Here is a 25,219-nt window from a genome sequence, read left to right as displayed (position 1 = left end):
ATCTCAGACTGCACTGTTAGTAACTATACACTGGTTATGTATAGATCAGTGAGGCATACATGTCTGTGCTTGCCTCAGCACCTTCAGCCTCAAGAGACCAATTGAGCTTGGAACAGGATGTCTATGTGAAAATAAAGCCATTGCTAGTGAAAGGCACAAGTGGCAGCACCAAATGTGAAACACAGCAACCACAGCACCCCTGCCCAGGCACCAAACCCAAACCAGGGCAGCCCTGCCTTGTTCATCCACCAGGGCCAGGCTCCACCAAGCAGCCACACAGCCCCGCAGCCCCATCCCACCCACTCAGAGCAGATGATGAGGCTGCAGCAGCACCAGAAGCTCAAAGAATCAGTTCTCACACCCAGCTATCAGCCCCCAAACCCTACCCAGCACAGACCTACCTCAGCACCAAGGGTGAAGCCACATCCTTCTCACAGCCACAGCCTCACCTCACTGGAGCTGCTCATGGGGGTGGGCTCTTAACCCCATGCAATTGGTGAATTGGCAGCACCTGATGGCACCATTTGAAGCTGGGGACACTGATTGCATCAGCACCTGCTGTGCCATGGCCCAAGGAGGGCTCCAGCCTGGCAGGCAGGAGGACGTGGGTTACAGCAGCCCCAGGTCATGCTGGGGAGAGCCCCTGGACCTGCTGGAGGTAATGAAAATGGTTGGGATTTGCTAAGTGCTTGCCTGGACTCCCCAGCAGCAGGAGCATCTCTATGAGTGTAAGTTAAAGCCCACCCAGTGTTCCACTATTCAACGTTGGCTGTTCCATCACCAGACTACAGATGAAGGTTCTGATCTGGGGTTTCCCTGCAGCAATAAAGGATGGGGGAATTTGCAGGTTATTTCTTTTCCCATCTCCAGCTGATGCCAGGACAGCAGTATGTTTTAGGCAGCAGGGAACAAAGCAGCTGTAACCAAGGCGGGACCAGGTGCTGCATCAGTGGCTGGGCCACGCCATGACCCTGAGCCCATCACAGCCCAAAGCCCCAGCCTGACTGGGGTCTTGTCCTTGGCCCCATCCCAGGGTGGCCCTGAGGGGCTCCACGAGATGGTGGCAGCTTTTCATATCCGTGTCCTCTGGTGGGAAACCAGCCCTTGGTCACCTTCCTGGAGGCTCCTGTCCACCCAGGGCAGCGATGGGCAGCAGCCACAGCCAGGTTTGGCTGAGGAAGGAGTTTGCTGGCCCCAAGTCCCCATAGCCCTGCCAATGGGCCATGCCCTGTCTCTGTGGTTGCTCACTCACAGCAGCAGCGCTCCCATCCCGACCGCGCGCAGCAGCAGTGAGATCCCCATTTACCCCAGAGCACGGCCGCTAACACATAACTGAGCCAAGTCAAACGCCAGTCTTGCAGGAGCGAGTTTACTTTAACAATGCACAGTATCTGGAATGCCATGACCAGCAAGCAGTGACCCCAAGTGATTCCCTTGTGTGCCAGAGTGCCCTGGAGATGGGGCAGCCCCACGCTGTGGGTTCAAGGGCAGTGACCCAGTGACCTGCATGCACCCTCACTGGAAACCCCGTCCTCCCTCCTGATTTTAATCCCTTCCTTTGCAAACACGGTCCATGTTGGGGCTGGGTGCAGGTTTTTGCATGACAGGAATAGGGGGCAAAGGCAGGAGCGTTGCTCCCTGCGTGGCCCTTCAGTTACTACTTGGCTCTTGGGCATAAACCCTGCCCCAACCGCCTGCAGGTATCACACGTGGGCAAAACCATCCTGGGAAGATGCAGGAGCACCCCAGAGGTATCGAGGACCCTCTCTGGTCACAGGGAAATGGCCAGTTCAAGTGGATCAGGGGAAACAACCAAGGGACAAAAGCAAGAGCATGACTGCTGTGTGCTAATGAGAGCTGTGCAGCAGCAGCTGGTAGTGATGGCACACACAGCACCCTTGCACGCAGCAACCGCCCTCCCCAGCACAGAGCTCACACTGGCTCCTTTGCCTCCTACTCTGGAATTGAGCCCAAACACTGAGGCCCAAAACCCTCAGTATTCCTCAAGCTTAGGTTTAAGTTTGTAGCTTAAATGAATCTGTTGTTTGTTGCCCCCCGCCAAGAGCATCCCCTTCCCTCTGTGTTTCCTCACACCCTGCAGCTATCAGGTGTTCCTTGAGGTGCTGCGAGTCCTTGGGAGAGGACCCTGCTGTGTCTGTGCTAAGCAAAGGCAGTGACAGATCCTGGTTCTGGAGCGATGGCTAAAACCAGCACTGTTGGTGTCTGGAGAGAGGAGGGGGAGCTGGGGGTCAGTGGGCAGGCAGAGCACAGGCAGTGATGGCAGCGGGGCAGCGGCTGTTTCCCGTGTCCATGCAGACACAGGTCACTATTCCCACGTAGCACATCCACGATTTAATGCTGCAGCTCTGGCAATGGGTTGTGGTGCCATTTCATTCATTAACCAGAGACAACGTAAAGCACTCCCACAAGTAACTGCCTGGCTGGGTGCTGGTGGGCAGCAACTTTCCTACCACTGCTGCTGACTCTTCCCATCCCATCCCTTGAATGCACTGATTCATACCTGGGACATAACCAGCCTCTCTCAGCACTGTCTCACTCAGCTTCTGCCCTGTCTCCAGGATGATGCTTGGCCACAGATCTGCAATTCCCTGCCTGGAGAGCATGACCTGCAGCTGCTATTACTCACACCAGGATTATTCCAACCCCAAACCTTACTCTAAGGACAAGCTCCCATTTCGATCTATATGATGGTGGTGGGTTTGTGTTCAAACCGAGGGAGTGGGGTTAGGCAGCCTGCACAGAGGGGTCTCTTGAGAGGTATATCGAGATGCTTCATAATCCCAAGTGAGGTAGCTGAGCAGCACCGTCCTGCTCCCGTTTGGGAAAGGACATGGTCAGCAGGAGCTGGCGCTGGAGGTAGGACACCTCTGGGGCCCTCCCTGCCAAGCACAGTTTCTTAAGACAACCAAGTTCCTACTTGGTCATCTGAGCACCAGGATGGAGAAACAAAGGGCCCAGAGAGCAAGGCACGGGATAAACAGGACCCTGGACTTGCCCCCTGGGCCGATCCTAGGCACTGGGGTTTGTTTTGTTTGGTTTCTCTGAGTGCAAAGCCTCGGCTCAGAGCTGCAAGAGCCAGAGCAGAGGAGGAGGCAAGGGTGGTGTTAGATGTCACTTCATCTGCAGAACATGATGGGGACCCACTGGATACACAGGTGAGAGTTGGGTTTGGGTTTGTCCCCCAGTGCCCTGGTGGGACGCAGCGCGGCATGGCCCGGCTCAGAGAAGGTCTTTCATGATATCGGATGGCAGAGCTTCCCCCACCACGTTCACAGCGCTCAGGCCCGACCTTCTCCTGGTGACAAGCACCATCACCTGCACCGTCCTCTTCAGCCGCGGCGGGCACGCAGCCCCATCGGCCAGCACGGCCAGGGGCGCGCAGCGGGGCGAGGAGCCGGGCACCCGCGCGGGCTTGTGGCACCTGGGGTAGTTACTGAAGCACTCAAAGGTGTCGTTGCAGCTCCTGCAGGCCCCGGGGCGGTCCCCGAAGCCCGGGGATGGGAAGGGCTGGAGCGCAGCGCTGGGGCAGCCGCAGCAGAGCAGGGTACGCACGGCCTGGAGGAGCACCACGTCCTTGGAGAGGAACTTGTGGAAGTTGGGCTTGAAGAGCAGGTACACCAGGGGGTTGTAGAGCGTCGAGGACTTGGCAAAGACGGCCGACAGCACGAAGGCAAGCGCTGGCACCTGGCTGGCATCACCCAGCACTGCCCACAGGGCAACGATGGCGTAAGGGGTCCAGGCAGCCAGGAACCCCAGGCACACAGCGATGCTCAGCTGGAACAGGAGGAGATGGTGGTGCCGTGAGCCTCCTGTGCACCTGTGGGATGCTGAACCCCCCCAGAACTCAGCCATGTGCAACAGGACCCCGAGCGGTTGGTCACATCCCAAAGGAAAGGTGCTGAGCCCTTTTGACCCATCCCACTGGAGCCCTGGTGTGTCAGGCATCAGCAGTGACTCAGCATGTCCCAGTGGGGTGCATAAACCTGCACTCACTTCAGGCAACTCACACCCTGTCCCACCTGGGAAACACGGGAATTGTCTCAGCCCAGTGGGTGTCAGATGGGTACAAAGGATCTAGACTTGGACCAGGCCAGCTGAGTCCAACAGTGCTTTGGGAGCAAACTCCCTCCAGCAATCTGTATAGAATCATAGAATAGTTAGGGTTGGAAAGGACCTTAAGATCATCCAGTTCCAACCCCCTGCCATGGGCAGGGACACCTCACTCTAAACCATCTCACCCAAGGCTCTGGCCTTGAACACTGCCAGGGATGGAGCATTCACAACCTCCCTGGACAACCCATTCCAGTGCCTCACCACCCTAACAGGAAAGAATTTCCTCCTTATATCCAATCTAGACTTTCCCTATTTAAGTTTTAACCCATTACCCCTTGTCCTATCACTACAGTCCCTAATGAAGAGTCCCTCCCCAGCATCCCTATAGCCCCCCCTTCAGATACTGGAAGGCTGCTATGAGGTCTCCACGCAGCCTTCTCTTCTCCAGGCTGAACAGCCCCAACTTCCTCAGTCTATCTTCATACGGGAGGTGCTCCAGCCCCTGATCATCCTCGTGGCCTCCTCTGGACTTGTTCCAACAGTTCCATGTTCTTTTTCTGTTGAGGACAGCAGAGCTGCACACAATGCTCCAGGTGAGGTCTCATGAGAGCAGAGCAGAGGGGCAGGATCACCTCCTTGGACCTGGCATCCAGACCAACGGAGAGGCTCTGGAAACGGGCCAGGCTCAGACCCCTCCTCTAAGCAGACACAAACCTCTCCTTGCAGGCCAGGTTTCTGAGCTGCTTTCTTTTACATTTGGGCTGTTTTAAAGGATATCCACCTTTTCTTTTTGACATATCCTCGGTAAGTTACAGCTCTGCTTGTAGCCCGGGGGGCAATGACTCACCAGGCTGCCTTGGTGGTCTTTCCCAACGTAGCTGAAAATGAAATCTCCTCCACCTGATGGCTTTAAATGAGGAGAAACGTGCTGTTCCCACCACTGATACAAACACCTGGAGACGGGGTCCTGCCTCCTTCACCCCCAGACCCCGCAGCACCCCGAGGCCTCCCCTACCTTCACGACCAGGCTGTGCACGCTGCGGGCTCTGCGCTGGGGGGACGTGTGCTGCCGCACGGCTCTGCGGGACCCCCGCACCCTCCAGAGGATCAGCGAGTAGGAGGAGAGGATGAGGAGGCAGGGGAGAAGGTAGCAGAAGATGAAGAGGGCGAGGATGTAGAGCGTGGCCTCCCTGCTCGAGGCGTTCCACGTGATGCAGCAGGCTGTCCCGTAGGGCTCGGGGCCGTAGCTGCCCCACTCGGCCAAGGGGGCCGTGGCAAACATGAGGGCATACACCCAGATGCACAGCAGCAGCACTCCGGCGTGGCAGGGAGAGAACTTGTTGCCTACAACACAGGGATCAGGGTGAGGATGGGTTCCCATGGGTAAAGGGGAGCAGAGAGTGCGGTTGGGGACCCTGAGCTGCCCAGGCACAGGGGATGGGGCCGACTGCTGTGGGACGCAGACAGGCTCCCTGAGCAGGGCAGTGCTGCAGCCATGGAGCAGGCAGAGCCATGCCAATGCCCTGGGGTGCACAGGAACCCCTCCCCCAGCTCTTGGGGTGGCCAGAACAAGGAACCAGGAGAAACATGAGGGTTTGCCATAAACCACAGCAGGGCAAGAGCCTCTCTGCTTGGGGAGGAATTGCTGGAGGTCGTGTGGCCACTGGTGGAATGTGGGGGGACAGAGAATCATAGAGTGAGCCAGGCTGGAAAAGACTTTGAAGAGCATCAAATCCAACCATTACCCCAGGACTACTAAAACCACCTAAACCGTGTCACTAACAGCCTCGTCTACATGTTTTTGAATGCTTCCACTGTCATGGGAAGGATCTTTTCCTCCCTGGCAGACTGAAACCCTGGGAGAGGATGGGTTTCTTCCTTTCTGCCCCATCCCCTGTCAAATCTAAACGTCCCTGATCTTCCGAGAGCTCAGTATAAAGGGCTGCACCTTCAGCCATACGTGGGAGTAACGTTTTTCTTTGAAACCAAGCAATTAAAACCACACTGAAACTAGTAATTTCCTCATGGTCAAAGGAGTGGGGTGTCACAGGGGGACAAACTCCATGTGCCAGGCTGCCAGCACCAGCTAATGTAGAGCAGAACCTGCGCAGGGAAAAGCCGTGGTACCCAGGCTGCCTTTAACAGCCCACTTTAACCTTTATCTTTCCTTCCACCTTTACAGTGATCTCCTGAGCTGTTGTGTTGGCACATAAGGGAGGTACCAGCTCTCCAGCATCATCCTTGAGGCTGCTGCACAAAGCAGGTTGGTGGCCAGCAAGAGCCGCAGGCTCAGGGCAGGCAGCAGCAAGCCATGGGAGAGGGGTGAGGATGCGCCATGCGGGCTGGTCTGGAGATCAAACCCATATCTTTGATCTCACATTCAGTTCCTGGTTTGGCCTTTAACCCAAAGTCTGTTCTGAAGATAGCTCCTAGATGGAGGGTTAGCAGCTGGGCTGAGGAAGTTAAGAAGCAGCTCCAAACAAGAGGAGCTGTAAACGTACAGGGGCCATCCCCATGTCCCCTTGCTCCCTCAGGTGCTCTCTGCAGTGCAGGCCCTCTCCAAAGAGCTGGTGCCCAAGCTTAGAGCTGCAAACACTGCATTAGCTTTGCAGAGGAGGTCCTGGTAAAAACAGGGCTACAGAAGTGAGCTGGAGCTGAACACTGCAAACCCAGCCCTTCTGTAGTAATTATTTCAGTGAATTAAATACATTTGGCCTGTGGCTCTCCCACCTGGGACAAGGGAAAGCAGCTCTTCTTGCAGTGCCAGAGCTTGTGGCTTCCCAGAGGCAGAGTCTGCTCTAGTCTAAGCACAAGTCTGATGTGATGGAGCATGTCTAGAGAAGCGTAATTGTGCTGGTGAAGGGTCTGGAGCACATGTGTGATGAGGAGCAGCTGAGGGAACTGGGGCTCTTTAGCCTGGAGAGAAGGATGCTCATGGGAGACCTTGCTCTCCACATCTGCCTGAAAGGTAACAAGCAATAGGACAAGAGGAAAAGGCCTCCAGTTATGCCAGGGCAGATTTAGACTGGAGATTAGGAACAACTGCTTCACCAAAAGGGTTGTCAAGCCTTGCAACAGGCTGTCCAGGTATTTAAGTGATGTGTCACTTACTGACATGGTTTAGTGGTTTAGTGCTGGGTTAATGGTTGAACTTGATGATCTTAAGATTTTCAGGTCTTTTCCAACCTAAACTTTCCTATGACCCTGTGTATTGACTGGGAATAGGCTGCCCTAGGGCAGAGTCTTCCCAGAAGAGGTGGATCTGGCCCATAAACCACAAAGGTTTACGTTAACAGAGAGGGGTGTGAGCGCAGATCAGATAGCGCACCAGCACTTACCGTATGCTGGGTAACAGACCTTCAGGCAGCAAACCGTGCTGAGCACCGTCAGGCTGCTGAGGCTGCACAGCCCAAACAGGACCCCGCAGAAGGCGTAGAGGGTGCAGACGGCCTGGTTGAACAGCCACCTGCAAGGGGAAGCCTGCGGTAACCCCAGCCCTGCCCCTGCGCCCGGGGCCATGGCCACAGCCCCTGCCACCCCCTGCGTGGGGATGCTCACCCTGGTCCCTGCTCTGGGTATTTCCCATCTGCTGGTCCCACAAAGCTGGCCCTGCATGGGGTGGCTGTAACAGGCTGCACATGCACCAGCTCCTGACTGCACCCAAAAGGGGGCGTGATCTTGCCCTGATTTGTTCCCTGAGCATCCCAGTGATGAGCACAGATGGAGCCTTGGGTACAGGAGTGCCCTGGTGCACACCAGCACGCATCACTGCGGTGCCCACACCGCATGGGTGCCAGCTCAGAAACCCACCACCAAACCCCTTTAACAGCAGTGATAAACCTGAGGGACAGGAACAGCAAAGCACCCTGCTGTGGGATGGATGCCTGTGAGGTTACCCAGTGCCCCAGCACCCCCAGACTGACCCCATGAGCCCATACATACCCCCTGCCAGGAATCTCCCCATTTCAATCCCAAAACACACCCAGGGCTGTTTGCCAGTACAGAGGTACCTGTGTGCAAAGAAGGATGAGGCAGCCAAGGGGAAGAGCGTCACTGTCATGCTCAGGTCGCTGATGGCCAGGTTGACGATGAAGAACTCAGCAGGCTTCAGCATGGACCTCTTCCGATAGGCCACCAGCAGGAGCAGCGAGTTCCCAAAGAGGGACATGATGCCTGCGGACGAGGCAGAGGAACAGTGCTGTACATAACAGAGCCGGGAAGGGAGCCAGGATCATCTTGAGATGTTTGGAAGCAAACACCGGAGATGTCTACAGAGGGTGGAAAGGGCTCCAGGCTTCCCTGTCTGAAGTGGGCTGAGCAGGGGAGCTCGTGGGACCTGCAGAGCTCTGTGAGCACATCTGGAGCTGCTTTACATTGAATCTGATCCCTTCCCCTTCCTGAGGTCCTACAGAGGCTTTTGGTAGGAGGGCAGGGATGGGATGAGACTGCAGTGGGCTCCGGGTGCAGGATCTGGCCGGAGTCACTTCTTCCAGCTGGAAGGAGCGAGGGGGCACTTCCTTCCAGCTAGATAAATAACGGGAGCTTTGTGGGATTTCTCTTCTGATGTGAGGCCAAGGAGCTGGGCCCCTTCGTCTCTTTAATTTCTTCCTGGCAATGTCACCCCTGTGGGTCTGTGTTATCCAGTATCAGGGTAACAAAATAAACAGCAAGAAAGGCATCGTGAAGATCAAGGAAAATCCAGACTAAACAAAAGCAGGCTCTTTGCTATTCACGTGTTTCAAACAACAGCAGCGATTAACATTTTATAACGAGAGCTTTCTCACCTTCTTCACCATGTAACTGTGCTTTCATTGAAAAGGGGTTTCATTGCCCTCAGAAGGGGAATCTTTGCTGTTCTTGGGGCAGGTTGGGTGGGATGAGAGTTTCTCCCTAATGGTTTAGATTGTAAATCAAATGCCATGGTAAGAACCAGCTCCCAGAGCTGCTGAAATTCCCCTCAGGAACAGGATTCCCACACAGAACCTGACCAAATCCAGAGCTTTGGAGGGTTTGGAATGGCTGGAGGGTAGAGCACTGAGGTGTTTGTCCTTCCCAGCCTCAGGAGGCATTTTTCCCACAGAGCCAGTCTCACATAAGTACATTTTAGTGGCTGTACTAACACTTTGGAGCTGCAGGTGCCCAGAGGACTGTTCACAGTCCCAGTGATGTGAGCATCCCTTGGCTTCCCCATCCTCACAGGCATGAAACACTCTTGGGAGACAAAATGCTCAGGGCTAAGAAAACTGGGAGGCTTTTCTTTGCCCATCATTCACTTCTGATCCACACCAGCCACATTCAGGCTACCTCAGAGCACATCCTAGCCCCTCAGCTTTGCCTGCTGGCCATTCAATGCCGCTAGCTCCAAATCACAGGACATTCACCAGCACCTTCTTAAAGCAAGGACCAGCCTGAGGTCTAAATCACCTTCAATAGTCATGAAGCTGTCAATGCTAACAGAGCCCCTACCCATCTCACTTCAGGTGGCTGCAGTAGGAGTTACAGCATATTCCTAAAAGGTTGTTCTTCAGCTTTTCAAACACTTAAAACCATTACTGGTACTTGCAATTCCCTGGAGAGGGGAATGCAGCCACCCAGCTTGGGCAGATCATCCTTTATGAGCAATGTGGGAAGGGCCATTCTGATGCTGCTGCTAATGACTGGACACCTCTGGAAGCACCAGTGACTACAAAAGACCTGACTGTCTCTGGCAGGCAGGCACCCGGGCCGCCCGCAGCAGGGACACAGGTATAACAGGGTGTCTTTCCTTACCAAAGACCAAGTAGAGCGTGCCAAAAATCAGGTCTTCTCTCTGCGATAAGGTGGAGATGAACAATGAGGTGTTGGACGCATCTCCCATCTGCAAAGCAAGATACAAACACAAGTGAGAGTGAACGCTGGCTAAGGAAGGAGTGAGGCTTCCGAGGGCAGCTCTGTGACATGCTCCTGGCACTGCACTACAAGGGAGCCAGCAGCACACACCCCGCATGGCCCCACCGCTGCAGGAGGTGCTGGCGCAGCGCTGACCGAACCGGCTGGGCAGGGGGCTGATGACAGGATCAGGCTGTAATCTCACTTGATTACTGCTCATTCACTTACAGGTTTTACTGATTAGCATTGGCCTTTGGGTCTGAATCTTCTCTGCGAGTCTCCCCCATGCGCTGACCGCAGCAGATGCTGTGTGTTTGCACATAGGGACCGGCTGCTCAGAGCTGGAGGCTTCATGTCTGCAAAGTACCCACCTCTTCCAGGCTTGTGGGGTCCTTCCCATGCCTCCACCATCCTTGTGTCCACATCAGCAGAGAGGCTTGGCCCAAGCTCTCTTTACGATGCAGCCAGGAGCTGTTCCTGCGCCATCCCAGCAGCAGTTTAATTGCCTCTACTGTGAGTTGCGCACTGTGTGAGAAGGGCCATGCAGACAAAGGGACTTGCAACAAGCTGCTCATCGAATCCCAGGCCCAGGAGACCCCACAGCCAGGGACACAAAGGGATTGTCACCCCCAACATCACTGCTCCTGGTGGGGACCTTCCTTCTTCAGCTGTAACTAAATGTGATCCCTGCTGTGCGGTGCAGGCGGTGAAGAACGTGAGGGTGAACACGTGTATTAACATAAAGAGAATAGTAGTAAAAAGTCATTCCCTTTCTCAGGGTGCCTGACTCAGTCATTGAGTTTTATCAGTATAATTAGTTTCCCTGTTATTTTGTGCAGCTGAGACAAAGGCTCCCAAGTGCTCAGGAAGTTAATAGGGGGTAGTAGAGCAGAACAGCAGACGTGTTTCAGGATATTCACTCCCTTCACTGATAACAAATAAATGGAAAAATATTGTGTTCAGGTAAAATAAAGAAGATGGGGAGAGAGAAAATAATGGTTTAATTATATGTTCCAATAGCTGTTGAGTTGCTTGCTGGGATAGTTAATGCATGCAGTATCCATGCCTTCTTCACCAAGGTCCCTCCCTCTGTGCTGCGGGAGAACTGAGAACTTGCCCTGCCAGGGAGCAGGGGCACCATGGCTCAGTTTAACCCTCACAAGTGCCAACAGGCTGCTTATTCCTGCCCCATCACCTCATCTTCACGGGGACACACTGAGCTGGACCAGGGAGTTAGCCTTATGGGGAGGAGGTGAACAACAAACTGCTGTGAGGTGGTTTGGGAGCTATCACATGGACCAAGAGCCATGGGAAATGGAACCCCAGTTCTGCTGACATGGGCTTCACAGAGCAACTCCCCTTGTTGTCTGTACCGACGTGAAAATGCCCACCTCTCATCCAAGGCTGCATTCAGATAGATGGAGCTATTTGAAGTAATGAGTAAACTAGCTTTGAGTGTAACTGTATTTTAAGACACTAATTTAAGGCTCTAATTGGCGTTCAATTGGTGCCAAGAGATCCTGTCAATAGTTTCTGTGTTACTGGCCCATACAGCCTAACACAGATGGGTAATGGTTCCTCTGGTTTACTACTTCATGGCTTTCTTGGGTTAGGTGGGCACACAACCTATGGCATGTTTACAGCTCACATTTACTACTTTTCAGTGAGCTTATCTCAAGCATTTGATGTTAAGCAATGAAATACTGTTATGGCTGGTGCCTACACACCATGAGTACGATGGAGTTGTCTCTGCAGACCAGGCAGGACGCTGGTTAATTCTTTTGTTAATGGGAGCTGCAATGGTCATCCGTGCTCCTCAATTCACTTTGTTGAACTTCAGGCCTCTCTGGATGGTTCCTGCTCCCCTTGTGAACAGAGATGGTGGAAAGCAAGAGAAGTGGTCTCTGCAGAGCAGTCCTGGCCAGTGTGTGCTGGACAGAAAGAGGTGTCATGCACTGAAGACAGAAGGAGCAACAGCAGCCCAGGTTTTGCCTTGCTCGCTCTAGTAGACATGGCCAAAGCCCTCGTGCTGGTGGCAGGCTCCTTGAGACCTGTTCTGCCCACGTTACTGGTTTGACAGCTTGGTGCAAATGTGATTTTAAATTAAGGTCCATTTACATCCTTCTACTCAGCCCTAAGAGGCACTCGGGAAGCTGGGCACCACTCACCTCCTTCCCCAGCTCATTTACTGGCTTTTAGCAATGAGAAAGAGGTTCTGCACTGACCCCATCCTCCTGCCTGGGTCTGGGAAGCCTGGTCTGTGGCACTGTATGGACATTGTGAAGGCAAACACACACAGCCTGGTTGTCTAACTGCTTCTGTCTGGGTTCCCTACTACAAAAGAGCTTCCTGCCATGAACTTTGCTTTTGGAGAAACGACCACCGCAGCAGTGATTTTTCCAGTCTTATGTTGTGCAGAACAAAGCATTCATTTAACAGCAGCGTGTGCTTTACCAGGAAACTGAACTCCAGCTGTTATCTGCCAGGGGTTTCATATGCAAGCAACTATTGGGAAAAGCACCAAGTGGTGTGACTGCCCAGGCAGGCTGACAGCCACAAGGCTAGTTTGTACTTGAACATACCAAACATCTCCTGTCCTGTCACCAGTACATACAAATACAGCACCACAGCTTTGCACGCACTGTATTCTGTACACACAGTTTGATGTTTGGCCATTTAATTCATTACCTTTCAATAGCTGCCTGCTAAAATATGTAAGGAAAACCTTAACATTTGCATCTTACAGGCTTCCCACTTTAAATAATACAGTGCTGGTGTTAGAGCAGCAACTTGGCTTGGAGGGCTTCTCCTTGCCAACCCAGCACACATGTGGTAGATGCATACTGATCTGTTTTTCCATACACTTTCCTGGCTGGTGCACATTGCTTTCTCAGTTCTGCTTTGGCACTGGGGTGTCATACATTCCAATGTGCTCATTTACAAGGTACAGTTCATGGGCATGAACTTGCTTTCCTTTGTTAGCATAACTCACAAGATGCTTGCGTTACTCCCTCCCTACCCTCTCCCTATTCATCTCACAGGGTCACAGCACAGAGAACTGAGCCCTCTCAGCGTGGCCCCACAGCAGCAGATGCTGCTCGTGAGAAGTCACTGTAACCACCATCCGCCCGCTTGGGCTTTCCAGCTGCTCCATGCAAACTCCTTGGCCATCCACTTAAACATCTACACAGTGTAAGTACCAGGGCACTCAAGGTGCGGGTCTGAGCAGCAATGAGCTGACATCCACCCTGAGCTCTGCCTAGAGGGAAAAAAGTTTAGGCAGGAAACTACCCCAGCTCATATTCTCCATTGCATGGAGACCTCATAGCAGCCTTCCAGTATCTGAAGGGGGCCTATAGGGATGCTGGGGATGGACTCTTCATTAGCGACTGCAGTGATAGGACAAGGGGTGACAGGTTAAAACTTAGACAGGGGAAGTTTAGATTGGATATAAGGAGGAAATGCTTTACTGTGAGTGTGGTGAGGCACTGGAATGGGTTGCCCAGGGAGGTTGTGAATGCTCCGTCCCTGGCAGTGTTCAAGGCCAGGTTGGACGAGGCCTTGGGTAATATGGTTTAGAGCGAGGTGTCCCTCCCCTTGGCAGGGGGTTGGAACTTGATGATCTTAAGGTCCTTTCCAACCCTAACTATTCTATGATTCTATGATATTAACGTGGGGAGCTGCACACCATCCCTCAGCCTGCTCTGGGTATTCACTGCCTCATCTTTCTGCACCAGCACTGCACTAAAAGCACCTCAGTGCTTGGCTTGCCAGCTGCTCTCAGGCAGTCCCTTACAGGTTTATGCTGAAGGTGACTGTCCCCTCTCTGTGTCCTCAGCGTGACTGATGGCACCCGCAGCTCTGGGAAGCTCCTCCCTGCCTGCCTGGCCGAGGCATGGGATGTGCCGGTGTCCATCCCATGGAATCCGGGTGCCTTTTCCTATCTGCTCCCTGGGGGCTTGGGGAATCAATGAACAGGAGTCCCCAGCAGAGCCAGCCCATCCCAGATGAAGACCCCAGCACAGAGGTGAGCTTTAAACTGTCCCTCCTCGCCCTGGTCTGTGCTGGGCCCATCTTCCACCAATAACAAAACTGTTGTTACCTGCTCCGGGGGCTGCAGCTCCAGGCCCTGTGCTTTCAGCGTGCCCCCTCTGCAGGGGCAGCCTGCAGAAAGCAGCACAGCTCCTGCAAGGTTACAGCCCAGTGCAAGCCAGGCTCTGAGCATCCAGCACACACTGCTGCCTGCAGGGAAACCACAACATCACCTAGCTCTGGGGCTGGGAAATGATTTCTCCCTTCATGAGATCAATCATTCCGATAAAAGGATGCTCCTGGGTACCTGCTACTGACCATGCAATGGGAGCCCCTCACAAATGCTTTCATACCCAGGGTTCAAGCTGGACCTTTCCTTTTACCGACCCTCCAGTGGAGGTTCCCCATTGAGATTTTCACTGACAATCCCAACGAGTACTGGAAACCCCTAGCAAGAAAAAGGGAAACATTCCCTCAACTTCCCTGTGTGGATCTTGTCCCTGCGCTCAAATCCTCACCGTCCCATGCAGTGACTCATAAGGAATAGCAAAATAATGGGGCTTGTGTTGAGGTTTTGTTTAAAATCTTGCGAGTCATTTTATCTTAGGAAAAAGCATCGATGGTAAATCTGGGTTTAGTGGAAGACAGACAGCAGGCTGCCAGGCAGCCATGGGATCTAAGGCTTTAGCTGAAAAGAGCAGGCAGAACCAATGGGATGCTGCAGAAAAGTTCTCTGAGGAGATTTCTGCGTCACAAGGAAGCAGAAGAGGTTGGAGCCCAACTTCTCCCTTTTCCAGGCCACTCTCTAAAAGGTTTCTGAGGAGATGGGGATCCCTGCTCCCCAGCACATCAGGAGCAAGGCAGGATGGGAACATCACTGATGCATATTCTTAACTGTCAAGGTGAAAAAGCTGCTTCAGAGCATTTGATTTCACAGCTAACGAAAATCCAATCTCAATGTGCTTCCTGTGATGAATGTCCTGAGGAGCCCACCTCTCCCTTCCTTGTGTGCCAAAGCATTTTAATTGATGCCAAGGTTAAATACATTAGAAAACCACCAAGTTATTAGACCCACAGTGTGACACTGTGGATGTGAGGGAAGGAGGGATGAGGTTTTGCTGCACATTCATGAGCTTCTGAGTTTCTTGAGGATGTGACTCTTTCTCCTTAACTACAAACAGATGAAAGGTGGGCAAAGCTCCCACAGGCACATTTTGGACGTGCGCACTGTGAGCCTGTGCCTTTGGGATGAATGAACGTGCTGTCAGGTGGCTATAGCTCTGCCTAGGGCACTGAGTTACAAGGTGCAAGGAAGGGAGGTGCAGCTTCTGGTGATGGGACAGGGCAAGCTGGGCGAGACCCAGCCAAGGGGCCATGTGGAGCCACATCCCATGGAATGGGAGCCTGGAAAGTCACTCACCCTGGGAGCAAAGGTGGTGCAGAGAAGAGTAGATGTGGGGGTGCTGGCAAGGGGCAACCCCCCTGTACCATGGGTGGGCCAAGGGACACAGCACCAATGGTGAAACGGGGCTATGGGTTCATCTCCTCCACAGATGGAGCTCAATGCTTCACAGCCCAGTGAACATCATCTCTCTTACTCTCCTGTGCTCTTTGGATATTAAAGAGTGTCTGTGCACAGGGACAGGTGATTTATACCTCTCTGTACCAGACCGAATCACTCCAGCCATGAGAATGACGTCCTTCATTAACCTAATTAGAAACAACCTTCATATAGGGCTGAGCAAATCATTCCTGAAATTCACATAATGCATAGACCTCTCCTAAGCCATATTTCAGCCTTCCTCAAGAGCCCTTGGAAGCAGACAATGTTGAACACAGGACACACACCGCCTCTCTGAGATGCTTTAGCAAAGCATCCTTGTATTAAGGACACAGAGTCTGGGAAAAAGGAGGGACCATGGTCACACAGCTGCACTGGGGATGAGACAGGGCAAGGCCCAGCATAAACAGTCTGGAAGGAATTGTTCCTGCTCCTTGGCGTGCACGCACACACGCAGCAAGGGAAGGAGAGAACTGGCAAAGCTTGAGGACTTTATTTCCTTCAGCCCCCTGGCAGGTCTCCATCAATACATCAAGGGAGCTACAAGTGTCCTGTGAGATCAAGCTGGCAAAAAGTAACAGTGATGCAGGGGAGATGAACTTCTATTTCTGGCGTATTACTTGGGATAGACCTTATTGTTATGGTTGTGCTTGAGCTATTTGTAAAGCAGACGTCTCTCCTTGTAATGCAGGAAATGATAAAAAGGCGTCTCTTGCACTGATAGATCTGCTGATGTCATTGACATAGAGACAATAAATCCACAGAAATACGGAGAGAGATCATTTTTGTGTCTGAAAGTAAATCACAGACTGGAACCTGTAAAGTTCCTGTAGCTCTGTGCAGCACAGCAAGTGAGGATCAGTACAGAAACCACTGCAAAAACCTCAGCCTTGCCCCTGCTGCTGTCTCTGGGGACTGTAAAGCCTTTCCCCCGAGATGAATTAGGAGATGGTGCACTTGCCTGTGCTGCTCTGTGAGGGGGGTGCTGGGACCCCTTCACACCTGCCCCAGAAGGTACTTACATGGTCTTCACCCTTGTAGCAGCAAGGCAGTGAGTAACCTCCTTCCCTGCCAGTTCACAAACCTGTTCTGGTTCCGCCTGCCTGCTGCAAACCCCGAGCTTCTCCCACAGGTGAGCGTGCAACAGAGTGGGAAGCATCCCTGGCTGCCCTTGTGTTTAGTGGAGAGTCACAACCTGCACAAGTACCGGGTACCAAACACATTCACTTTGGACAGAAACAGCTGCTGGAGTTTTCTTACAACTCAGAAACGTTTCAAACCCATGACTGTGCTCAATCAAGACTAAATCTGTAATTCCTCTGGGAGAGACTTCACATGAGAACATCTCTTCGGGAGCTACCCAGCCAGCACAACACAGCCCTTTAAAATCAACCTGCTCAGCCACGTAGTCCTTGGGCATACAAAGCTGCTGTTGAATTTGATTTAAGCTCCATTGCTCTGACTGTTCTGAGAAGAGACAGGCTGTGAAAGCTCCTTTCCCCTCAATTTAATCAGACATCAAAATGAGATGAAGTTTTCCAAGCAGCTGCTGCGACAGGTACATTACCAGGAAACCCTCGTGTTCTGCATCACAGACCCTATTCTTGCGTTCACAGGAGGAATCAAGCCTAAACCTACATCCCATGTCTGTATCTGCCACCTGGGAGGGCACTGGCAGGGCTGGAATGGCCAGACCACATGCACTCGCTCTGTCTGAAAAGTCAAGTGTTTTACATTGTGTGATTGTCAGGTTTGCCCTTTTCCTCTCCAGACTTGGACAGTTGCTTTCCTTCAGTCAACGTGCCACAAAGCCTGAGCCTTACTTGGAGAGCAGGAGGAAACCTGATGAGCCTGGAAACTCAGTTGACCTCCAGTCTCTTTCAATACTACATAACAGGAATCGATTTCTGCAATACGTAGCTCAGGAGAAGCTTAGACACTGCTGCCTGCCCAGCAAATAAAGCAAGCCTTAAGAAGTCACAGAAGAGGAAAGGAACACAGCTGAGCGACTGCTCAGTATCTGAAGGACAATTTGCAGTGTAAGAAGGCAGCCTACCTGAAATCACTTTGTAGGTTAGTGTTTTCCTGTGCTAGGACTGCCCTTCCCCATCAGTTAGAGGCAAAACAAGTCTGCTTTCTGCCTCCTATTAGCCCCCCATCACCCCTTTGCATGGGGGTGCAGCCCGACGCACACACACACGCGCCACTGCCCGACGTGGGGAGTGGGGGTCTCAGCCGCGACTGGCACTGCTGGTATCCCCCCGGGGCACGCAGCCCAGCCGCGGTGCTGTGCTCCATCACCCCCGAGCCCCAGGGACACAGCTCCCTCGGGTCACCTGCAGGAGCCGGCGCTTCCCCCCCCCCTTACCTTTCCCGAAGGAGCCCCGGGCGCTCCCCGCAGCCTGAAACTTGCCGGGGCTCCCGCGGCAGCTCCGCGGGATGGAGCCAGGGGCGCAGGTTCCGCGCGGCGGCCACCGCGGATCAGCACCGGCGGCCGCGGACAGCTCCGCTCCCGCCGCGCCGCGGCTCTGCCCTGCCCGCCCCGGGGCTCCGCTCTGCCCCCGTGCCCCCGTCCAGGGCAGCTCAGCCCGGACACCCGCCCTCCCTGCACCCCGCTGCCCAGCAAGCGCTCAGCCTCAGCCCCCCCATCCCCAGCCGCACGTCCCCTCCAATTGGCCTCAGAGCTGCTGCTTCCGCAGCGAAAGAAACTGAGGCACGGAGAGTGTTGCTCCCTCCCCTTGGCCACCTCCTCTCATCCCCCCTCCAAGAGCTGGTAAGTCACTCACCTCTCCCTGAAGATCTGGCTGGCCACCCGGCGCGGCCACATGCTGTGCTGTGAGGTGCTCCAAGGACATGCTCGGAGTGACAGGGAGGACAAGGAGGTGGGGATCGCTGTGCTGAGCCCGTTGCCAATTGGAGCTGGGTTTTGTTTTCCACCCAAATCATTTGACCTGTCTCCTCTTGGCAAAACACAAGTCACGACCATCACTTAACCATGCGTTTTGCTAATTCTCTCTAACCCAAGAGCTTTTCTTTGGTTGCCAGTTAGTAATGGGAGCAACATCAAAAATCCTAGCACTCCTCTTTAGAGCTCCAAATATTGCCAGGACTGCTGGTCAGTTTGGATTTCTGTGCTTTAATTTGCTTCAGAAAGGAAGCCCAAAGCTGAAGAAACACACAGCAATAGCGTTACGTTACTTTATGTGCTTTGGAAAGAGCCTTCATGAGAAACATTTACGGACTAAACAGCTATGTAAATAGATACATACTGAGATTATTATAAACCAAAAGTTAGTTGTTGTTTGTGTTCCAGAAACACAAAGGCCTCAGCCAAGTTTGAGGCCCCGTCGTGCAGTCCCCTCCACCCAACCAGAGTTAACCCAAAGAGCCTGACATCCATCAGGGTATGTGCCTCATTTCCTCCCTGGGATGGACCTCAGTCGAGATGTTCACCGACACACCAAGGGCCACAGAGTCCCTGGCAGAGTCATGAGTTCAATAGCAGCAGCAGCAGCACTTTCCACTCCATACTGCACTGTAACAGGGACTGCAAATGGTTACTGTGTGGGCACGTTTGCACAATTGCATTATATTTTCTTAGCATAGTTTCCTTAGAAAACAGCCCTCCATCTCAGTCTGTGTCTCCTCAGCAACACCGCTCCTCCCCAGTAGCACTTCATTTATCAGCTGTTGTCACCCAGATCTGGAAGAGGGATTGAGTACTTTGAGATAACTTAGTTCCCACTTGGTTCGTGCAGTGGGGAGTGACGCGAAGGAGCTGGCTGAAAAGGTGAGAGCGCTCAGTGGAGATGCCACGGGGCAGGGAGCTGATCAAGCAGCACCCACAGACCCCTGCTCGCTGCCTCCCTTCTTGTCTGCAAGCAGTTTCAAGAGAGGTGGAGGAGCCAGGGCTTGTGGAGGTGATGAGACAAACCCAACCCTGCGGGAACCAGACTTCATAAGGTTGGCTCTTCATGGAACAGCTTTTTCATTTAAAGCCTAAGCACACAGAGAGCCAGGCTTAAATTCAGGCCCACCTCACTCTTTCCACATTGCTTTTTTTACGGCAACAGTTGAGGCACGGTATGATCTTTAGAAGAGTACTTTTGATCTGGGCTTTAACCAACAGGTTCATTTCTATAAACCAAAATTGACCTGAAGCACAATTCTTTGCTGTGAATTCTAGAGAGTTTGGTATAGTCTTTGTTACTCCAAACATCTCATTCTGTTTTCTAAGCTTCTTCTCCCCCCAGAAAACCAAACAAACCCCAAACAAAAAATCTCAATAAATAAGCAGAAAGAGAGAACTGAGTATCTGAGCTATCAGTCCCCCAAAGGAGCAAGAGCCCAAACGACAGAAAATGACCACAGGACGTTGGCACTATTACAAAGGCAACACAAGAGGGATGTCAAACCTACACAATGTCACCCGTCCCAGAACTAGTATTTGTGGCTGCCAGCCAGGAGACTGAAGTGGGAAAGACTTGCCAAGTAGGTTACAGCCCAGAGAGGCCTGCTCCCCTTTCAGCACCAGCATTAATCACAGCACTGGGACTGTAATCCTGCTCCATTTTCCTCTGTCTCTTCCTCTCTGCCCCATGGGCCACAGGCAAAGGCTAACTGGAAGTCTTCAGTTCCTCTTGGGAATTCCTCCTTCAATTCCTCCTTCCTGAAGAGACCTACTTGAGTTCAATCTCAAGGCTGAAAAGTACCTGGTTTTGCTCCCAATCCATTGCAACTCATTTGTATCAGCTGAGGTGGCTTTGTACAGCAGACCCTGTTGGTCCAAGGTCTTGCTTCCAGCTATGCCTCTAAAGAGACCAGGGTTTAACTCTCTAGATGCCTGTTTAAATCCGTTCTCCTGACAAGAACAGGTTTCCTGTTGGAAGGTATTTTATCTAGATGCTTTTGTAAGTCTTTGCTAACCAAAGCCTTTTCATGTAATTAAACATTTAGGTTTTTAAGCATACAAATGCACTATTTGCAGCGTAACTGATGAAAACTGAGGGGAATGGCAGTGAGCACAGGGACATGGGAACTCCCCTGCTCACTGGTGAGACAGGAGGACACTGTAGCAACTGGTAACAGCTTTAACAGCACCAACCTCCAGACCTAGGTTCCAGATTTCACCTTTGAAATGAAGCTTATGGGCTTACAAAGAACTTGAAAATGAAAACAAACACAATCAAATTACTGTGGCTCTTCAAGATGGGGATCTGGGCTCTCCTTCAGCCAAGAGAAGCTGGTAGGGGAAGAAAATGCACACGCAGGTGTGCATACACTAGACCTTCCTATCCAGAGGAACCCCTAAGTGATGTTATAGTCAAAGAACAACGCAGCTCACCTCCTAAAGCTTTCAGCCAGCTCTACACACAGTGCCAAAAACCCATGAGAGTCACCTTGCTTGTCAGCTTCACTGATGAAATGTTACACTCACTGGTGCTTGCTCAGCTTCCAGCCTTTCGGGGCAGCTCCCTGCTTCCTCAGCACTGCTCTCCCCACAGGGCTGGCTCTCCTGCTCCCCAGCTGGCACATGAGGGGGCAGGTATCACCTTTGCACCAGGTGAAGAAGGGGCAGTGGAGTCCAGCTGCTACCCATTGGAGGGGTTCTGTAGTGCTGTGTCCTTACCTTAGCATTTATGAAGCCCAGATGGTGGGAAGTAACCTGAAACTCACCCCTCTGCCTTGTAGAAACCACCAGCTCGCCATCAGATACAGGACCCTTTCCTGGGAGCACCCCATTAAAATGCTGGCAGCACACCTCTGATAAGTGGTGGAAATGAGGAGATGAGACTTTGAGAACCACTCGTCTCTGTGTTTGGACCTCCTTCCCTGTGGTTCTATCCCTGTGATGGAAGTCACTCACTACAAGCATTTGTAAGCGTACCAGTGTGTTCATAATAGTGCACCCAATTTGTATGTGCAAATACTACAGCCTTTTCCATGTAAATGGGGTGGATTTTAGTGCTCTGGTGGTACCAATGTTTTATCTTAAAATTAGTTATCTAGTATCCTCTGTGAGCAATTCCATCATTGATAAAGGCACTGACAAGCTAAGGGGCAGAACGGACTCCACATTGTTGCAGTCAATCCTGAGACTGTGCTGAAATCCATGGACTTCCAGGGTCTGGGGAACTTTGTAAGAGGTCTGTTCCTGATTACTGATGGCATTTAATTCACCCTTAGTCATCTCCTTGACTCAAGTGGCATCTTGAATCGCAATTTTCCGCCCTTAGTCTTATGCCATGTGGTTTTTCTTCCTTTTTATGAAAACAGACATGGTTTCACCCATTCTAAAGGTCTCTGGCAATGGCAGTACTGAATACTGAATTCAGGCAAATTGTCCATGAAAGCTGTATTGCTGGCAGATAACGGTGCTTACCAGTAGCTATTCCTGCTTACATGAGTGACCTTTACAGGCAATGAAAGGTGCAGCCTACACCTCGAACTTAAACCCATGTATCTCTTCTAATCACACATTTCAGTTTTAAAAGGGGACAGACATTTCTAATAGAAAACAGTAAGGAGGCAGCATTTGTTTAAGTATAACACACCAGGAAAGTTAGAAACTGAAGGACTGAGCAGCACATGAAAATACCACTTTCTTTCAGCCTAGAATTCCTGAGTTTGAATATGAACAGTGTTTTAACACACTGAACACTGATGTCAGGAGAGGATAACTATGCACATACATCATTTACACAGAGCACAGCAGTGGCACATCTAAACATCTGGTGAAACATTTCATCTCCATTCCAATGACTTCTTAGGAACAAAGTCTTACAGAAGCCTCTCAAATGAGAAGACCCTCAGTGCAAAGCCAAGAAAGAAGAAATTCTACCACGCTTGAACCACTTCTTTGCAAAGCTGGCTGTTTCAGAAGGTTTGTAATGAAACACAAGGCTCGGACTGGAGGGGCTGGGGTACAGGAGCATCACGGCTTCCCACAGTCTCTGCTGCAGTGACATTCATGTCCAGCAGAGGAACAGAGCAGTCACAGATGGGATTGCCTTAAATCACAACTAGATTTTCCAGAACTTCCAATTGATGCCCTTAGTAACTCAGACCGGCCCCTGGCTGGCACGCAGAGATGTTAACTGGACCATGCCCTGTGACCCTGTGCTGGCAGGAACAGATTTGCTTCTAGCATCAGGACTCTGAGTTTGCCCCTCAGAAGAAAGCCAAGTGCAGGGATGTTGTGAGCCGTGATTCAGATTTGTAGAATGCATTGATGTCCCGAGCTGCAGATCTCTTCTGGATGTTTAACTGATATTTATCACAGCCTAAACAGAAAACCAGTCAGCAACATGCAAATTAAAACTGAACCATTAGAGGAGCCTACAAGAGAAAGGAGGTTCATCCTTTCCATTACGCAGCAGTGACAGATACAGATTGGGAACATGGTCCATAGCATGAACATGAAGCCCAGCTGCAGCCTGAGGTGTAGCAAAGGAGAGTTTTCTGCAGAAACATGAATCAATGGCAGCACATCTGTGCAGAGATTTGGAAGCACACTGCTCAGTCTACAGAGAGGATGCGAATACTTTTCTCTCTTGTACACCTAGTTTCTTCCTGCTGAATAAGGCAGCAAGTACTGCAAATTGCTCTCATCAATAATCAAGCAGGGAGAGGCAAAATTAAAGTGACAGGGAGCAGAGATCCAGGGCTCAATTGGCAAAACAGCTCTGAGGATATTGTGCTCTAAAAATTATAACATCAGAAGTAATAATGAGAGAGAAGTCTGAATAATCACTTTGTATTGGTCGGGGAAGATGGAGACTCTCGGGGTGGCCTTGCCTTTCATGGTGTTTCAGGCGTGAGTCCTTTCCATCACCTCCCAAGCAGATGAACAGCAGGATAATGGGACAGAGAGGAGGAATTAGAGCTGTTGTGCCCCACAGTCATTCACCTGTGAAGCAGGAGGCTCAGGGAAACAGCTCAAGGAGGCAGAGTGAGGATGTGCAGCCCAGACAGGGCAACACTGCACATCAGCAGAAGGTGGAAAATCAAACTCCCATGGGAAAGGGTCATGAATCAGAGTAACCTAAAAATAGCACAGCCCTGAGAAAGGGTCTCACCGCCAGGACAGAGGGGGGGTCACAAAGAATATGAGTCAGCCAACTGCTCTGTGCTGCCCAAGCCAAATGCTGCTGTGTCCTATCCTGTCAGGCAATGAAAGGAGCCTCATCCTTCAATCCAGTGAAAAATTAGTTCGTGGATGTATTCATGGGACAAGGGAGTGCAGAGACAATTGGGAGGAAACTATCTTTGTACTAGCCTGGATTAATGACTCAGAGAACTGTCCAAACAGATGTGTCAGATACTGGGGATATCTGCAGGCAGCAAAAGGCTCAGTACAAGATACAGACACTATCTCCACTGTGCAGGCCAGGACTAGTGGGGAGTTCCGTAAGACACAGCTCTATGTTAAGCATGAGGGGCAGCAACAAACATCCATGTGTGGGGTAGAAAGGTATTGATGTGCAGATGGGCACACTTACCCACTTTGCCAGTCACGTGTTGAGCACAATGCTGTGCAGTACCAGAATCAAAGGGTGAATCTTGCACGTTGCATGATGTCCTTGATAGGGATTCACTTCTGCCCCTGTTTGATGTTCTCTGCATGTGGCCATCAGCACAACTACAGCCCAGGCTGCAGGTTAATGCAGAAGCTTCAGGTGGGAGCTGAAGGAAACAGTAGCCCTTAGGAGGATTTGCTTGTCAGCACTTTGTATGAGCACAAAAAGACCATATGAGACTAAACCAGCCATTCTAAACGATTATTTACCTACTCACATACTGCTCCTTGTGGTACAGCCAAAATAAATGCTTATACTGACCAAACATAAATAAAACATGGCTGGCAGTGGGCTAATGACCTACCCACTGTGACACAGCCGGCTTAGGCCTCTGAAAGTCCCTGGTCCTCAATGCCTCTTCCAGTCTCCAGCCAAATGGCATCCTTAGAACATCCTGTCTCAAAGGATAGTTTAATTTTCAAGGCATAGAAGTCCACAAAGATGATGGGCAGCACTGTCCACCAGCCAAAGCCAAGGCAGAACCTTCATTTCTGAAGCTATACAAGCACAGAAAACACTGTCTTGACATTGATTTCCCTCCTAATTCCCAGAGTTAGGAGTTGCACTCCATTAGTTCTTGCTAACATTTATCACCTCCACACAGAACTACTGAATAAGCCCTCTTTCCAGCATTCCTTAGCCTGGCTTGGGAACTAATTTTCCTGAACAAAGACTTTTCTCCCAGCCTTTGCCTTGTCCTGTCCATGGCATACCTGCAGAGACCTCGCTATGCACACAGAATCAGCAAGATCGGAAAAGACCTTTCAGATCATCTAGATCCAACAGGACTGCCAAGACCACCACTGAACCATATCACTGAGGGGCCTCATCTATATGCTGTGTAGATACACCTCCACAGGAACAGCTCCAAGCTCTGCTACTGAGCTGTTCCATAACTCCAGGCAAGTGGCTGACAACACAACACTGACAGTGCACTTTTTGCAGCTCTTGGAGTGATATGAAGCTTTGGTGGCCAAATTGAGATGAAGAATTAAGTCAGTGCAATTCCTCACTCGTGCTTCCTTACATGTAAGAGAAAACCTTTCACTGACAGAGGTGGTAAACCCTTGTGAAAACCCTGCTATTGAACCCATTTACCGGTAAG

The 25,219-nt window shown here is 51.6% G+C and overlaps 1 protein-coding gene across 1 annotated transcript; it reads right to left on the bottom strand.

Annotated features, from left to right (window-relative positions):
* Positions 1-1,515: 1,515 nt before the first annotated feature.
* On the bottom strand, positions 1,516-10,013 carry LOC133224112 (opsin-5-like). Its single transcript, XM_061375372.1, is given in 6 exon segments — positions 1,516-3,795; positions 5,090-5,418; positions 7,413-7,540; positions 8,085-8,247; positions 9,844-9,986; positions 9,988-10,013. Coding segments are annotated over 6 exon segments (1,344 nt in total). The 3' UTR covers positions 1,516-3,240.
* Positions 10,014-25,219: the final 15,206 nt, after the last annotated feature.

This window comes from Neopsephotus bourkii, unplaced genomic scaffold (genome assembly GCF_033783945.1).
Source record: "Neopsephotus bourkii isolate Nb327-2 ecotype Australia unplaced genomic scaffold, CSIRO-AGI_Nbou_v1 NB_1663, whole genome shotgun sequence".
Lineage (NCBI taxonomy): Eukaryota > Metazoa > Chordata > Aves > Psittaciformes > Psittacidae > Neopsephotus > Neopsephotus bourkii.
The sequence above is the reverse complement of the archived record's forward strand: the minus strand, read 5'-3'. Positions and strand labels throughout refer to the sequence as shown.